The 14,951-nt window shown below is 28.7% G+C and overlaps 1 protein-coding gene across 2 annotated transcripts in view; it reads left to right on the top strand.

Moving 5' to 3' along the window:
- LOC107442297 (peripheral plasma membrane protein CASK) overlaps nt 1-14,951 on the top strand; it is a 138,669-nt gene that overhangs the window by 77,751 nt on the left and 45,967 nt on the right. For both annotated transcript variants that reach the window (XM_071188090.1, XM_071188091.1), the window contains 2 exons: nt 2,267-2,344; nt 2,944-3,030. In XM_071188090.1, the coding sequence (XP_071044191.1) occupies nt 2,267-2,344; nt 2,944-3,030 (165 nt within the window). The remainder of the gene's footprint in view (nt 1-2,266; nt 2,345-2,943; nt 3,031-14,951) is intronic.

Genomic DNA, 14,951 nt, shown 5'->3' on the forward strand with positions numbered 1-14,951 from the left:
CCTTGTAATTCGGGTTCGATAAAACATCGATTAATGACACTTTTTGGTCGATCCAGAAAACTGGGAAATTCAGACATCCGGGATAGCGATGGTCCCGAGCATCCCAGATAATTGGTTCTCTACTGTATAAATATTTCTTGTAATTAATCTCACTATCAATTTCACTGTTTTCTTTGCTGGTTTGTAGTTGTATTGTTGACGTGAAGTGTTTACATAGTTATCGATCGAACTAATCATAATGGTATTATCGATATCAACTGCAATATCGGCAGTATGTCGGTATTGCAGATAATGTAAACAAATTCGTAAATTAAAATACATATTAATAAAAATGTAAAAAAAAAAATATGCAAGAAAATTTTAACATATATTTTGAAAAGAGGGGAGGAGTGGGGGAAGGAGGGGAGGGCCCAAAAACGGCTCTGTGCCTAGGGCCTACGAAAGGTGTAATCCGGCTCTGCTTCCGGAAAAGGGACGTCCGGATATGGGACGTTACACTGTATTACTTCCCTGTGAGCAATATATTATTAGGATTAGTTTGTCAGTTAAAATATGCTTAAAATTCTCTTTTCTTCTACCTAATTTCGGCAGATTGTAAAAGTTCAATTTTTTTAGCTCTATAAGATTAATGTTAATTGTTACTCTTTTAAATTCAATGATTTTTATCTTTATATTACAGTTTTACTTTTGTATCTATTATGTTATGTTTCTTAATATCACTCCTAATTTTAAATGCTAAAATAGAATTTCTGTTCAGCCTGTTTTAATTTCACTTCAAGAAATGGGTTTCTTTAAAACTTTAGTTAATTAGCATTTATAATATTGATTATAACTTGAAAAAGTTTTTTATGAAAAATTGGGTAATACCAAGACTTGCTACCTTACTATACTTTTTGGGAAAATTTCTTTTCAGGGTAGCTAATTTTATAACTTAAGAACAGAAGATACTTTAGTAATAGCTTAGTAGTTTTTATAAATTTGATTTAAGTTGTTTTCCACACCATTACTCGCAAATGATTAAAAAATTCATATGAAACATCTTTGTTCCAGCTCTCTCGTGGGGAGGTTTTTAAAATGTTGGCAAAGTTACCAAAAATTCTGAAAGCTTAAGGTTTTGTTGTCAATTACTATAAAAATATTTTGAAAAAATGCTGTAGTTCACAGTCCTGTAATACTACTAATAAATAAGAAAACTTCTGTTTGTAGTTTTCGGAAGGAAATGATTGAATTTGCATCTAGCGGTAAAATTGACTAACTTGAAAAAAAAAAAAAAAAAAACAGACTGGAAGGACCTTTGATTTAATTTTCTTGGTTTTAAAAAGTTTTTAATTTTTGTTTATGAGGAAACACTTAACAAGTGAATGTTTTTTGAAATTTATTATTTCATATATTCACTTATTAAGTGTTTTCATGTATTCATTACAAAACCATATTGAAAAGTTAAAATTTTACAGCTAACAACAATCAACACATGAGTCCAAATTGTAACAGAAAATAGGTCCTACAACTCAAAAGTTTAAATCTTTACACATAATGTTGTAGGATATTCCTTCTTCACTAAATATATATAGTATATTTGATAATCTTACATTACTCAATTTCCATGCTCTTTTAAATTAAAAATATGGTATATTTAAAATATAGTGTGTCATGGCAGAGAAACTGAAAATGGCACTCGTGATTTGATTTAAAAAATTTGTATTGGAAATTTTATAGTGTATGACCTTAAAATGAACTCTTTTTAATTGTGTTTAATATTTCGTAATTTCAATAATTATCAGTTAGAATGTTGAAAATGAATGTATAACAAGCAGTGGAGTAAATAGGATCCGTTTTTTTGAGTTTTGTAATTAATTATAGTTAAAATATCTTAATAATCTGAGATTCGAAAATAAGTGTTTTTTCTTTTAAATAATTATAAATAATATTTTTAGAATGTTAATTTCATAACACTGTAAAATTATTAGTTAATATTTAAAAATGACTTAACTGTTATAAATATATGAGTGTTATTGTCTTTAGTATTATAGTGTTTATTTTATAACAAACTTTTCAGTCTTTAAATGATTGAATTTTCTGTTATTTTCTTTGTATTTTTTTCTTAGTGATTTTGATGCAACATGCTTTTCCTAAAATGTTCACATTATATTTTACTAAACATTAATTGCCTTTTTACACTTTCCAGTAAATTCTGAACTTAAACTTATTCATATGTACTCATTGATATTTTACTATTTTGTTTACATATGTACATGTTTAATTTTAGCTATATGATAGAATAAGCACCCAGTCATACAATCTTGTCAGGTGCCCTGTTCCTGATGCCTTACCTGCAGCAAGGGAGGTAAGTCTGCTCCTTTTAAGTCATTTTCTTATTAATTTTTGTTGTTTTTTCTTTTTTTTGTAGATAAATTTTTTCCCTTCTAATTTTGAGTTATGGGGTTTACAGATGAAAATTATGATTTTATGGGCAAACAATTTAATTTTCGTAATTATAATTAATTTTAAACTATTTCTTCATTTAATTGATTAAAATACTTTTTAAACTTATTTAAAACTATATTCATACTATTTGTATTAAGTATATTATTCTGTTGGTTCATTTAAAGCTTGCTTCTCCTTCAAAAATCCAACTTTTTAGAGGATGTGTTAAGTGTTATTAATGGATTTTACCTTTAGCAACTTCTCTGTTCATAATAAATAAAAAATTCACACACCTTTTTTTCATAATGAAATGTATTTTATATAAGTTTTCAGTTTTATTGGCAAGTGAGAGTTCAAATTTTTTTCTTTTTAAGTTTTTCATATTAGAAATATGATGTTTTATTCGTTGTTTCCGATTTTTTTCATATTTTGAAATTCAGATACAAATCTGTTGTACTTGTAATAAATAAAATCATTATAATTAATATCTCATGTTTAATATAAAAGATTTAATTGCAGGTTCTAGAGTTCCTACATGCTAGTTCTCTTATAGGATGTGCAGAGGATGCAGAGTTAAGAGAGATTCTGTGTGATCCTTACATGCGAGTAAGTGTTTCAGATGTTTTTTCTTTAGTAAAATTTTACAAAATGATCTGCAACATGCAATGATCCACAACAATATTTTACCTTTTGGATACAACTCTCAGCATTTTAAATCTAGTTATTATGGTACACCTGCTGTACCAGATCTTGACAAAAAGTTAACAATGAAATATTAAATGGATGATTTATTAAGTTCATTTTAACTATTCAAACTATTAATTAACTTTTGAGATTATAGACAGCTTAATGCCTGCTATTTTGTTGAACAGTTCAGAAACAATTTTGGAAGAAAATATCAAAAATTATGAGAATTCTGTAGAAGGAGTGCAGCAATTACAAAATATTGACATATCAAGCTAATAATCAGTATCAAAGAGGGAAAACATTATAAAAATAGCAATTATAAACAGAAAGTTTATTGCAATAATAGAAAGCACTCGCATATATCGCTTAATATAACAATAACTAACAAAACTTTGAATAGAATTTTTGTGTTTTATTGTGGCAGACATGGTCTCATTATGAAATTTTGCAGAGAATATTTGAATAATGTTCATCCAAATGAACAAACTAATAGATATAATAGAAACTATCAAAATAGAAGAAATTTCCCAAATAATAGAAGTTATCAAAGTTATAGAGCTCAACCTTATCTAAATCCTAATACTACTTGCAATAATAATAGACCTGAATCTTATCCGAACCCTAATACTACCCCTTATAACCTTAATTTAAACTAAGTTTTAGATCAAATAATGCTGATGCATTTGAGTTACCAACACCTATTCAGTCATCAGCAAATAATGTATCATTAATTAATGAAAAGAAAAATAATTCTACCTAAACTACTAATTCTAAAGAAATGCAAAATGTATGTTATACTTAAACTGATAAATGTCATGAAATTATTGCCAATGTGCATAGCAAAACCTCTAAATTACCTCTCATTAATGTGCAATTTAAAGATTATTCTGCACCTTTTCTGATTGATTCAAGCTCTTTTCTTTCAATAATTTCTAATTATACATTTAATGAACTTAATAATAAATACGAACCTGTTTTGTATTTGCTCTCAATTAGTACCATAAATTCTAAGGTCTTGTTTTTGAGTTTTATTCAAATCTCTTTCATAATAAATTATTTAAACATACACTTTTTGTAAAACATTTTTTTGTTGGTTTTTAAAGAAATGTTGGGATATGATTTCATGCCAATGCATAATATTCAATTATTTCCAAATTGTAATTCTATAATGATTTAAGGCGATAGGGTAGTAATAATAAGGCAAAAGCATTGTAATAGTAATATTAACTTTGATTATGAAAAAGATCCAGTGTCAAGTATTAGTGAGGAGATTTATAATAAGCAACATTCAGATACTGAACAAATTCATAAACAAAATGGATGGGTTATATTAAATCGTAAGATTTCATTAAATTCTGAGGAATATACACTGAAGAGCCATTACATTATGACCACCCTGCTAATAACATGTAGGACCACCTTTAGCCCTCAAAACTGCTAGCACTTGCCGTGGCATTGCTTCCACAAGGTGCTGATAGGTACCAAGCACTCACCAACAGGTCCTGCAATTCCCTCACATTGCAAGGGGGTAGCGTGGCAGCACGAATTTGGTTTTCCAATTAGGACCACAAATGCTCTATTGGATTAAGGTCAGGCGAATTTGGGGGCCAAGACATGACTTGAAAGTCACTGGAATGTTCCTCGACGATTCGACCCTTATGACATGGTGCATTATCCTGTTGGTAAACACCATCCCCCGCAGGAAAAACTTGCCATGAATGGGTGAACCTGGTTTGCAACTATGTTCAAATAGCTTACAGATGTCAGGGATTGTTCTATGAGGATTATGGGTCCTAATGTGCCCCATGAAAACATTGTTATAGATGGAGGGTGGTCATAATATAATGGCTCTTCGGTGTATTTATGCAAGGATAATAGTTAAAAATCCTTCAGATACTAATGTAATTTTTAAACCGGTTCTAGACCATAAAAATATTGTAACTTACGCTTCAATTTATAATTTGGGACAGGTTAAAAACTTTTGTAGATTTCAAAATAAAAATAATAAATGCTATACTTGTAATATTTTTCTTAACAGCAAGTCTGAGGAAACTGTACATTTGAATAAGGGACAAGATATTTGCCAAATGTATCCTGTTGATACAGTATGAGATTATGGCTATTCAAAATTAAATTCTAGTGTTAAAAATGAAAAATAAGATAAATTAAAAGACAGGAATTTTAAAGTTTAATTGAATCTACAAAATATGTTATAAATTTAAGAAAAAGTGAGTTACAGGAAGATGATTTCTAACTAGGTTATCTCGATGAACCAAAACAATGACAATTAAAACGATTATTATTAGAAAATTATAAAGTCTTTTCAAAATTTTTAAAGCACTTGGTCATACAAATAAAATAATGCCTGAAATTTCTTTTATTCATGATTATCCTATTCCTACTTTGTCATTTTCTGTGCCTTAAGCTTTACTACAAGAAATGCTTATGAAATTACATGAAATGGTGAAGTAGGATTAATTTCATGGAGTGCAATCCAGTGGTTATGCTCAATGCTTTTGGTAAAAAAAAATATACAAATGATCCCAAACAGAAGCAAAAATTTAGATTGGCTTTAGACTTAAGATTAAGTAATAGCATTGTAAACATTTGGCACACCTTGTTTCGTAAGATTCAAACTTACATAATTACTGCTTCTTCTGCTGTTAAGATCTTCCTAACATGTTCTCACAGCAAAACCTTCCAGAAAAATAGCAAGATAAAATAGCATTTTCAACCAATGAGAGCACATTTAAAAATAGATTAGTTTTCAGTTTAAAAGCAGCTTCTGCAATTTCTCAGACTCTTATGGATTCAATAATTGAGAAAACTCAGCTGGAAGGAATATTTGTGTACCAAGATGATAAAGTAATTCTTTTGAAGAAACTGTAGGAAAATTAAAAATTCTTATTTCTATTTTAATTAAATATAACACTTTCACCAAGTAAGTGTCAATTTCATCTTCAAGAAATCGATAATTTAGGATTTAAAAAATCAACAAAAAGGTTTATACATTCATTCAAACATAATTGAAATTAAATTTTTTCCTACCCTTAAAACTAAGAGACTATTTAAGAAATTCACTGGCGTTAGTGGATGTTGTGGAAGTTTAATTCCATGTTATGCTAAATAAATTCAACCTTCTTTAAACACAACAGTTACCTGCACATGATTTACCAATCCAGCTATATTTCATTACCCGTTCCTCTTGTTTGGCAGATCACCTCTTGGTTGTTAACGCTTTTCTCGTAAATGATTCATTTGGAGTCTCATTGATAGGAATTTCATAAAAGCAACCTGCATGCTTCCCCTTCCTTCTCACGATTTCAATAATTTGTTTAAGAATACTCAATTGTATATCAATAACTTTTCAAACAAAGTAATTTACAGATTGTATCTTTCTAAAGCTTTAAACATTAAGTTACACACACATCTGTTAGTAAACATTTTAGTTATCCTTTTTATAAGTAAAAGTATAATGACAAGTTTTGACTACTAAATATTTTTTCTTGTTTATTTTAAATCTAACTTATGATCAGTATTTTATTGTTATTGAAGGTATAAATAAAACAATTACTTTTTTTATTGGAAATTATTGCTGAAAATATGGAAAACGAAAAAAATTTAGCAGTTATGAAAATATTAATCTGCCATTTTGAACTAGAACGATTCAAGCAGAAAGGGGAAATTCATGTCATTCTGGAACAAAGCTTAAAATGATCTAAATTTAAGAAGCAAAAAATAAATAAACATTATTTTGAAGGGAATAATGTTTTAGTATTAGAATATCTAATCAATAAAATATGAAATATTAGAAAAAAAAATATTATTGCTTAAAATATAGAAGACGAAAAAAAAATTGTCATATGAAAATAATAATCCGCCATTTTTAACTAGAATGATTCAAGCAAGAAAGGGAAATTCCCGTCATTCATTAAAGTGGGTAGGTGGAGGAGAAAAATTCATTTCCTCCTTATTTGTGAAAGAAAATAAGTGTAAAGAGGAGATCATTTAAGTTGAGGGTGGGGAAGTAACAAATTATTGTTTTCTCTCCAATCATTGGCTATCAATCAAGCATAAAGGCGGGGCACGCTGATCGGGTTCTTTTTATTTTTTCTTCTATGACTGAAAGAATCTGCTTAAGAGAGAATGTTACCCCCTTTTCCCCCCGCCTCCTAAATATTACATGGTATGGGAAAGAACAAATGTTTTGTTTCTCAAGGACGTATATCCGTTTAGACCTATTCAAATTTTCCATTTAGACTCCCCCTCCACCTTAACGCTTGCTTCCTTTACCCTTTTCCACAGTATTTCTACTTTCAATAAAAAGGTTCCAGGAAATGCCTCTTTTACTTGCCACCTGCATGGGAAAGGAGGGGGGGGAGGGGACTCAGTTGCAGTCTTTTGAAAAGAAATCTCCCTCTTTTTCCTACATTCCAAGGGAGGAGCGTCACTAACGGTCACTCAATGGTCTTGGTAGATCTTCACTTCCCCTTTCTGGTGATTTATGGGTTCAATGCGGAAAAGAGAAAATGTGTCAAAAGATTTTTTTATTTTTTTTTTAAGGAAAGGGGACGATGGAGAGATGTTTGTTTATTTTGATTGTTAAAAAGTGTCCGGGAAATCGACCCTTCCGGGAAAGGGGCGTCCGGATATGGGACGTTACACTGTATATTGTATAAGAATATTTATCCTTATTGTTTGTTGCATTTTTTATCTCAAATAATATAGAAATTAATAAATTAGAATGCATGCTATAATTAAAGGATTTATCGTGAGATAGTAGTGAGTTACATTTTGGATGTTTATTTATTTTTTTCTAATATATATATATGTACAGTCAGACCTCGATATAAGGTCATCCGCATATAAGGTCACCCTGCATATAAGGCCACTTTTCCAAAGTCCTGGCTCACTGAATAGGAATTCTTTGTTACAAAATATCGGATATGTGGTCAAATTTTAAGAATCGTTATCGCTTATAAGGTCATTTTTATCTGAGGCGAGGGAAGCTCTTTTCTATCAAAAGCCTATTTAACTTCCTTACGAGGCAATTACCCCTCTCGAGTTCTAGGAAAATGTTGCAGCCAACGAACAAGCTACAATTTCTGAAATTTTTTCACAAGTTGTGGACAGTGAGGACAATGACAGTGATCCTGAGACTGTAGCTGTAACCCACGTCGAAGCCTCCAATGCAATAAATGTGATACGAAATTTTTTTACAAATCATGAGGGAGTTGAGTAACATTTTGAGAAGTTACAAAATCTAGAAAACATTGTTCAAAAAATGAAACCAAAAACGAGACAGACCTGCATAAATGATTATTTTAAATAAGATAAGATGTAATGTATGTATGTGCACTTTGAGGAAATTTGTAAACAGCTCTATTGTAAATAAAAAATTTTTTTTTATAAATCTAAATTTCTTTAATTCTTTACTAATTCTGTTAAAATTTATTGACTTAAACATTTAATTTATGGCTGATCGTTTTTGTTTGTATTAACATTTTAAAAAAGTCTTAATGTGTACTATTTACATGCTCAGTCACGAACTGACAATGAATCGGTTAAAAGGTCACCCCGCTTATAAGGTCACTTTTGCGATGTCCCTTATGGTGACCTTATATCGAGGTCTGACTGTATTTATGTTTCTTGCAAATGTTAAAAGGTGTTAGTAGTTTTACCGTGGTTTTTAAGAATTTTTTTTTACAAAGTAAGAATCAAAAATAATTGTAGTAAAAAATTTATAGATTTTGTTTGATATTCTTCTGTTGTAACATATTGAACTCACAGTGATGGTTAAATCGAGAAACTATCCACTAAGAATTTACTATGGTAAATCCTTGTTTAACACTGAGTACTTAAATTTTTTTAAAAAATAACATTTCAAATAAGAACACTTTTTGTAATTTTTAAAATAAGAATAACAAGGTATGTTTTTGACATGAGACAATGATAATCAAAACAAAATTAATAAAGCTATAATAATTAAAACTAGCTATTTTAGAAAACAAATATAAAAGTTAGCCAAAAATACTAGTTGTACAATATATATATATAAAATGATGCAGTCGGACCGAGCAGGAAAACAGACAGAGGATTTTAATGAAAGCAATATAATATTTATTTTATCATTCTTTGTTGAGTGGCGAGCGAAAAGTGAAGTTTACTCCATCGGCGATCAGTCTTTCTGGTAGGGAAAATCTTGCAAAAAATCCGAAAATGTCTCTACTTAGGGAAAAGAGGGAAATCTTAGAAATTACTATTGGTTTATGAAATAGGTCGGGTGATTTCCACGAAGATTAAAGGGAAAAATGTCTTCACAATTAATTATGCATACTTGAGCCAAAAATAGATTTAGGAACAGGATAGGGCTTTTTAATAGTTTGGTAAGTGTTTCGATTTGAATAATTAATTAGGATTAAGTTTTATAGTGAGGAACTAACAGAAAAAGATTAATAGAAGCTTTTTATGATACATCCCCCCTCACCTAAAAATTCTAACTAATATTTAAAAATTTTAAAAATTATCCCTTTGCAAAACATTCGCTATGATGACACAATTAAAATGAAAAAAAATAATAATATTTGTGATATCAACAAGATATAAAGTAACATGAATTATAAAAAATACATATTTGTACACCATGTAAAATTTTTTTTTCATAAAGTGTTCGAGGAAGAAAAATAAAAATTGAAGTAGCGCTACCATCAAATTGAAGTGTTAGATCTTCATTTTCAATAGTTTTTGTGATTTACGTTTTTTCAGTTCTTCTTGATAATCACAATAAATAAAGTTATTCCTCATACTAACACAATTAAAGTAAACTTTTCACTTAGGATAAGAAAATCTCTAAAAAATTTTTTTAAAAATGTAAATATTCAAAAGCATGAACGATAAATAATATGAAAATGCAAGTGATATGAGATATAAAAATACAAATTGACACTTTTTGTCAAAAAAATTTCAGTCTGAAAATTGTTTTCAGGATTGAATACTATACTTTGAAAATAAAATACAAAAAAATTGACACAATGGCTGAAATTTATGACTTCAGTATTTTTATTTTCAATGAGAAAAAAATGACGCTGGTAAGTCTGATGATACTCTTACCTTTTTGGGTTCAATTCTTATTGTCTCCATATCATATTTATTTTTAGCAAAAATATCTGAAAAATCTTCTAAAATTTCCTGAAGTTGGAAATTTTTTTCATTATCTAATTCCGTCAACCGTCCGTCTAATTCATGCCTAATTCCGTCTAATTCATGCCTAATTCCGTCAGCATGATCTTGACAATGTTGCACACCATTATCACAATTAGTCTCAAGAATATTTGGTATTTCAAGATAATCTTCAGTTTTGCTATTTAAATCTTTACTTTTAATCTATTTTTTGTTTTATTTTTCTTTAAATTCACTTAGTTTACGTTTTTTTTTAATTCTTATTTCTTTTTATGTCCAAAATTTTCTTTAACATTTTCATTTTGTTTTCCTTATATCTAAAATTTTTTATTCTTTCTTTTTTTTAATAAAATTTCCGTTTCTTTCTACTTTCTCTATATTTATTTTTCTTTATTGGTATTTTTATTGCAATTAACCAGGATTTGAGGAATGAAAATGTGTAGTGACAAATTCCTTTTATAATCAGAAAAGGTGATCAGTCTTTTCAGATTTTACATTACAGTCCGTTTAACACAATTAATTACTAATTGAAATCCAAAGCAAAGCTTTCACATTCAGTATGGTATTAGGTATACCAGGTTTTGAAATTTAACTGACTTAGCTATTTTCCTTATTTTAATCTGAAGTGCAAGTTTGGTTAATTTGCAAATTACCCTTTGTTTGTTTTCATTTATATCTTTTTTTTTCTTTATGGGCACATAATTTTTCGAAAATTATTTGTTGGGTTTATTTTTAAACTACTACCTGTGTTAGTATTTAACAAGACAGTTTTCTTAGTCACCATCGGGTAGTTGTCACTTTTATTATTTTTATTTTGAATGTATTTTGAGTGTATCCAGATACTTTTCATTGTCAATTTGTGGTTTGGTCACTTTATGTTGGATTTGACTCTTTCTCTTACAAACTTGGTCTGTTAATGGAAATGCCTGAACCTTCTCTGGGTCTAACTTCATTTAAATTCAAATTTTGAAAAATTTTGTATTGATTTTCAAAATTATTTGTTGTACTATTTTTGGTTACCATATTTAATTTATAATTTCTGCCACACAGTAAGGGCATTCAAATAACCGAAAGAAATGTCAATAATTAAAAATTACATTTAGAAATAAATTAAATCTCATAGTTGCTAATTTATCTTTATCTTATGAAAAATATTAAAACAAAATTTAATTTTTACAAAAATATTCAATTGATCATATATTATAACACATAATATAATTAAAATGAAACTAAATATCCTATAGCATTTTTTATGCTAGTCGAATTAAATCAATTTATTAAAGTAAAATTCCATGAAGAGAAAGTAAATTTCAATAACAGTAAATAAGTCTTTGAAAATGCAAAAACAAACAATGAAAATAAGATCAATGAATAAAAATTAACCATTTCAAATGAAATTTCAAGAATGAAAAAAAAAAATTCAAAAATTATAATCAAAATCTATTATTATTTTTGCTATTTAAGCACCAAATAGTTTGATAATCAAAAAATATTTTTAAATTATCAAAAAAAAAGCACAGATCAAAGTAAATATTCATTATATAAATACCATTAAAGAAATTAATACTGTGGATGAACATAAACACGGGAAAACACCGTTTTTTTACGGTTAATAAATCATTCTAAATTTTTGATGAAAGGCGCGTATTCACTATCACAAAACTGCACACGAGAACAGAATCCTAGCCACCATTTAAGATCACTTTCTTGGTTTTTCATTCTTTCACAAATCATCTCCCGTTGAAGGAAACCACCGCTAGCGAAAACAAGTCAATCACAGACTGGACCTCCATCATCCCTCAATGAGACTGACAGGCAGTAAGCAAGTAGGGACTCAGAGAATCCGATTCCGAAACCACTACACAGCACTTTTCTCATTCAGGTAGGCGGAAATCAAATCAGGCAGCGTTAAAATTCGGTTGAGATATCTGTTTCAAGTGCAATGTCAGTTCAGCATTCAGACATCAATGTCAATTCAGCATCAATTTCATGATTCAGCAAATCGTATTTTTATTTTCATTTTTGAATTCTATTTTGAAGAAGCATTTTAGCATTTATAATTATCCTGCACCCGTTTCATCAGTTCTTATAATCCTCCTCGGCTTGTAAAATGATGCAGTCGAACAGAGCAGGGAAACAGACACAGGATTTTAATGAAAGCAAAATAATATTTATTTGATCATTCTTTGTTGAGTGGCAAGTAAAGTAATAAAGAGTATTCTTGTGTTGCTCTGTTACTCCTTTCAAATCATGTGTTAATTTTTTTTTATTAAAACTTAGTGTCTATTGCCATTATTATGGTCTAAAAAAATCATTAAGTCACATTAACATTTTAACCCTTTGCCTGCGGCGGGCACAACATATGTGCCACTCAAAAACTTGCCCTTTCAACGGCGCTGGCTCACCAATTGTGCCGACTATTTCCTTCCCCTGAACTTGTTTGACCACCCAATAACCAGTTATGTCATCACATTCTTTTAAAGGACCCTTTTGTTAGAACAGGAGCTATGAGTATATCAGAGTCTTCTTTGACTTGGCTGAAAGATATTTAGTTTTTTTTTCTATTATTTGGCGAATTTTGAGTGCTTGTAAACTTTTCGTTGTCATTATGATAGCTGTGCTATTATTTCATTTGAGATTTATTTCATAAAATTTAATATTTTATTTTTGATTATTTTTAAATTTTTTTTTAATTTTGTTTTATCATATTTCTTCATATTATTATTCCCCATTTGTGTTTAGAACTTCACCAAAATTTCAATTATATTTTATTTAAAATTTTTTTTCCACACTAAATATTTTATACAAAATTTCATGCAAAAATATTTTATTTTAAAGCTGAAAAATTTTTGAAAAAAAAAGGAAAAAAAAAAAAAACTAATTAAGTTTTTGTAGTTAAAATGAGCTTCTTTTAAGATCCAATTAATTTAAAAATAAAAACGTATTTAGCTTCTCTTGGCAAAAAAAAGAAGAAGAAAACACAAATTTCTTCTAGACAAAATGGTGCTTTTTCTGATCTAAAGGGAAAAAAAGTTATTTTTGAAGAAATTACTATTAAAAAAAACGGGGTTCAAATATTCCTTCAAACGTTTAAAAGTGGTGTCAATATTGCAATAAAAAAATAATTTTCTTCTAATAGCATTCACTTTAAAACAAAAATACTATACCCTTGATGTCAAAATTAATTATATTGATTGGAAAATATTTAGAGTATTGGTAAATAAAAATTAATCAAACACATTTAATTTTCATACTTTTGCTACCGCTTTTTAAATTTTAAGGGACCGTGTGAACCCTGTGTGTGTTTTGACTTTAATTTTCATTCAGGATTAAAAAAAGGATCATTTTAAATTTACTGATTTTTCTAAATTTTTTAATATTGGAAACATTTATTTTCTTATTGAGATATCTTTATTGAGAAGACTATAGCTTATGTTTTATAAATATTTTTTAGAATAAAAAATTTTGTAGCAAAAATTATCAAGTCAGTGTAAGTATTCAGCACTTTTTTTCCTATTAACTGATATATTTTGTTTTGTAATATATATATATATATATATATATATATACAGGGTCTTTATAATTAAAGTTGAATGGCTATAATAATAAAACTTGAAATGGCTATAACAAGTTGAATGGCTATAATATAAACTTTGAAATGGCTATAAAAATAAAACTACCCGACCAAATGTCATCAAACTTGGTAAATGTCTATAAGAAGTTATGGGATTTTAGTTCCCGCAAAAAAAAAAAAGTTCAAAAATTCACCACTAGCGGTGGATGGCGCTGTATGCAATAAGGTTAAACGAAATAACAGGTGCAACAGATAACAAACCTGTGACTTGAAATTTTGCCATCATTTTCCGTAAACCTTGCTGTGTCATTGGACCTTGGCGTTTTCCTCTTACAGTACGGAACTTTTGTAAAGCCCTCCGTTCATTGCTGTCGCATTCATAGTAACATTTCACGAGTAAAGCATGGTCTTGCATGGTAACAGACATTGTCGACTCAGAACACTGACAGCTCAGACAAGGCGCCTCACTTTTATAACTGCAAAGTCACATGACGTGTAAAACAAATTTGCATATTTCACATTTGTTTAACACTATTGCATACAGCGCCATTCTCCGCTAGTGGTGAATTTTTGAACGATTTTTTTTTTTTGCGGGAACTAAAATCCCATGACCTCTTATAGACATTTACCAAGTTTGATGACATTTGGTCGGGTAGTTATATTTTTATAGCCATTTCAAAGTGGAACTTTAATTATAAAGACCCTGTATATATATATATATATATATATATATCACAATACCCTGCAATAATGGAAGAGACACTTCCAGTTTTTGACATTTTTTAAAATTTCTTACGAAATACGTAAAGGATTAGTTTGTAACTTTAGAGGAGTTTATTTCATGCGATTTTGATACTTAGCAATAAGATTTAAAACTTTCAGACCAACAATAAATTACAAAAGAAAACAAGTATTTTTGCAGCCCTATACCAGAAAATCAAGCATAAAGCTTGTAACTTGTATTGATTACTTTAGTCATTATTTTTAATAACTACATAAAGTTTCGTAAACCTAGAGTAAATATTTATGGAGATATAGACATTATTATAAAAAAAATTAATTTAATTGTTTTACGTTTATTTGCTAT

The sequence above is a fragment of the Parasteatoda tepidariorum genome, chromosome X2, assembly GCF_043381705.1.
Source record: "Parasteatoda tepidariorum isolate YZ-2023 chromosome X2, CAS_Ptep_4.0, whole genome shotgun sequence".
Lineage (NCBI taxonomy): Eukaryota > Metazoa > Arthropoda > Arachnida > Araneae > Theridiidae > Parasteatoda > Parasteatoda tepidariorum.